The sequence below is a fragment of the Buceros rhinoceros genome, unplaced genomic scaffold (assembly GCF_000710305.1).
Source record: "Buceros rhinoceros silvestris isolate BGI_N320 unplaced genomic scaffold, ASM71030v1 scaffold24300, whole genome shotgun sequence".
NCBI classification, from domain to species: Eukaryota; Metazoa; Chordata; class Aves; order Bucerotiformes; family Bucerotidae; genus Buceros; species Buceros rhinoceros.
The window spans coordinates 1601-3532 of NW_010388213.1; the positions used below are offsets into that span (position 1 = coordinate 1601).

The 1932-nt window shown below is 62.0% G+C and overlaps 1 protein-coding gene across 1 annotated transcript in view; it reads right to left on the minus strand.

Moving 5' to 3' along the window:
- The window catches only part of LOC104501398 (zona pellucida sperm-binding protein 3-like), a gene marked incomplete at both ends in the record, with an annotated part of 2560 nt that extends 709 nt beyond the window's left edge, over positions 1 to 1851 (minus strand). The window contains 6 exons of the mRNA XM_010145201.1: positions 40 to 131; positions 224 to 344; positions 432 to 609; positions 800 to 903; positions 985 to 1103; positions 1581 to 1851. Of these exons, the coding sequence (XP_010143503.1) occupies positions 40 to 131; positions 224 to 344; positions 432 to 609; positions 800 to 903; positions 985 to 1103; positions 1581 to 1851 (885 nt within the window). The remainder of the gene's footprint in view (positions 1 to 39; positions 132 to 223; positions 345 to 431; positions 610 to 799; positions 904 to 984; positions 1104 to 1580) is intronic.
- Between the last annotated feature and the right edge of the window lie 81 nt (positions 1852 to 1932).

The following is a 1932-nucleotide window of genomic DNA, read 5'->3' on the forward strand; positions in this document are numbered from 1 at the left end:
TACCCAAACACGTCCCCTCCCGCCGTGGATGTTACTCACGTGTTTCTGGCTTTGTTGAAGGAACAAGCCTTGTTCAGAGGGTCTGGGGCTTGGTCTGCTGGGGTCACCTTCAGGTGGCAAGTGATGTAGATCTGCAGGGTGGGCAAGGGAGAGAGGTGGGCACCCACTGGTGGGGGGACACCGGCTTCATGTGGGGCTGGTTGGTGGGGACATGCAGCCTTACCAGGTTCCTGGCGTCCCCCGCAAACCTGAACACGTCGATCTGGAAGCGCAGCACATCCTCCCGGGGCCGGGGGGTGATGAAGGCAGAGCTGGTGTCATCCGACCTCCCGTCAACCAGGCACCTGAAGTGGGATGGGGACGGCATTCAGCATCCTGGCAGGTGTCCCCCCTGCAACTAGCGCCACCACCAGCTGGTCCCCAGGGCTCACCCGTTGAAGTCAATGATGGTGTAGTGGGGTGAGGAATCGGTGCCGGGGCTCAGGGCGGCCACGCAGCTGTCCACAAACAACCGCAGCGGCACATGGCTCTCGGTGCCCACCTCCGCTTGGATGTTGAGGACGTCGCCCAGTTGGAAACCAGTGAAGGGTCTCTCAGCACTCCAGTCCTCTGCAAGGGAGTGAGAAAGAGGGCACGGTTCCGGCTGTCCCATGGGACCAGAGCCAAGGCTCAGCCCAAAAGCAGGAGCGCTGCTGTTTGCCACGGGTTGGGTTGGCTTCCCAGTGGGGAGCTGGGTCCCTGGGTACTGGGAAAAGGGTGGAAAATCCCCGTCTGCAGGTTGGGATGGCTTCCCACCTACCGTTCATGAGGCGCAGGGAGAAAACCAGCCTCTCCTCTGCTGACAGTGCGGAGCTGAAGGGAGCCCACGTGGGTCGGATGGCATTGCTGCTCACGTTCTCCCTCCTGGGCAAGAACATCAGAGTATGTTCCCACGCTGGTCCCCAGGGACCAGGGCGTGATGTCCCGAGGACGGGGAGGCCTTACCTGGGGTAGTGGCACTCGATGGGGATGACGGCAGGGTTGCTGCGGATGATGACGGGGTTGCTGGCAGGGCTGGGGTCATAGTTGAGGAGCGTGCGGTAGATGAGGGAATCTGGTGTGATCTGGGCAGAAAAACAGTGAGTAGCTGGTGGCGAGGCCACCCCACCTCCCACCGCCACTGAGCCGTGTAGGTGCCCTTTCTCAACTGGGAAATGCTGGGGAAATGCAAAGAAAGGGGAAGAAAGCTGGGGAAAAGGGGTGGAGAAGGAGCCCCACTCCCTCCTCAGTGAGTTAAACTTCCTAACGGGCCAAAATATTAGCAAACTGGGTCTGATGTGGGAGCTTTGCACCGTCGGCATGTCTCCAGCTGAAAGGGCAAAGCAGCGCCGGGGAAAAATGCTCCAGTTTGGGGAAAACACCCGCTCATCCTTTCCCTAGGGAGCTCCTCGATGGCGCTCTGCTCTGGCACGCAGAGCTCCCCCAGCATCCCTGGGCACACGCAGTGCCCAGTCCTGCAGCCTGGGGCTGCTCTGGGAGGGGGTGGGGATGCCAGGCAGAATCCTGGGTCTGGGGGAAGCACCGCGGGGAGAAGGTCTTACCTGCACGACGCTGCCGCACTCGTGGAGGCCCGCAGTGAAGGTGACGGTGTTGTGGGCAGGGTTCAGCGAGGAATGTTTGCATGCCGCCGGTCCCAGCGTCAGGTCGGCCACGTTGACCAAGCGGCCAGTGCCGAAGAGGTCCCTGTGCACTGTCACCACCAGCTGAGCCTCCTGGCACTGCACCGTCACCGGGTGCTGGATGGAGATGGCTCGAGATTGAGGGTCCTCCACCCAAGAAGACCAGCTGTAAGGGTCTGCCCGGGCACCCCGGCTTGCCGGGTCACCCCAGGAGAAATCCCAGGGCGGGTAGGCAGCCACCTCGCCCGCCGCCCAGCAGAGAAGAGCAAGGATC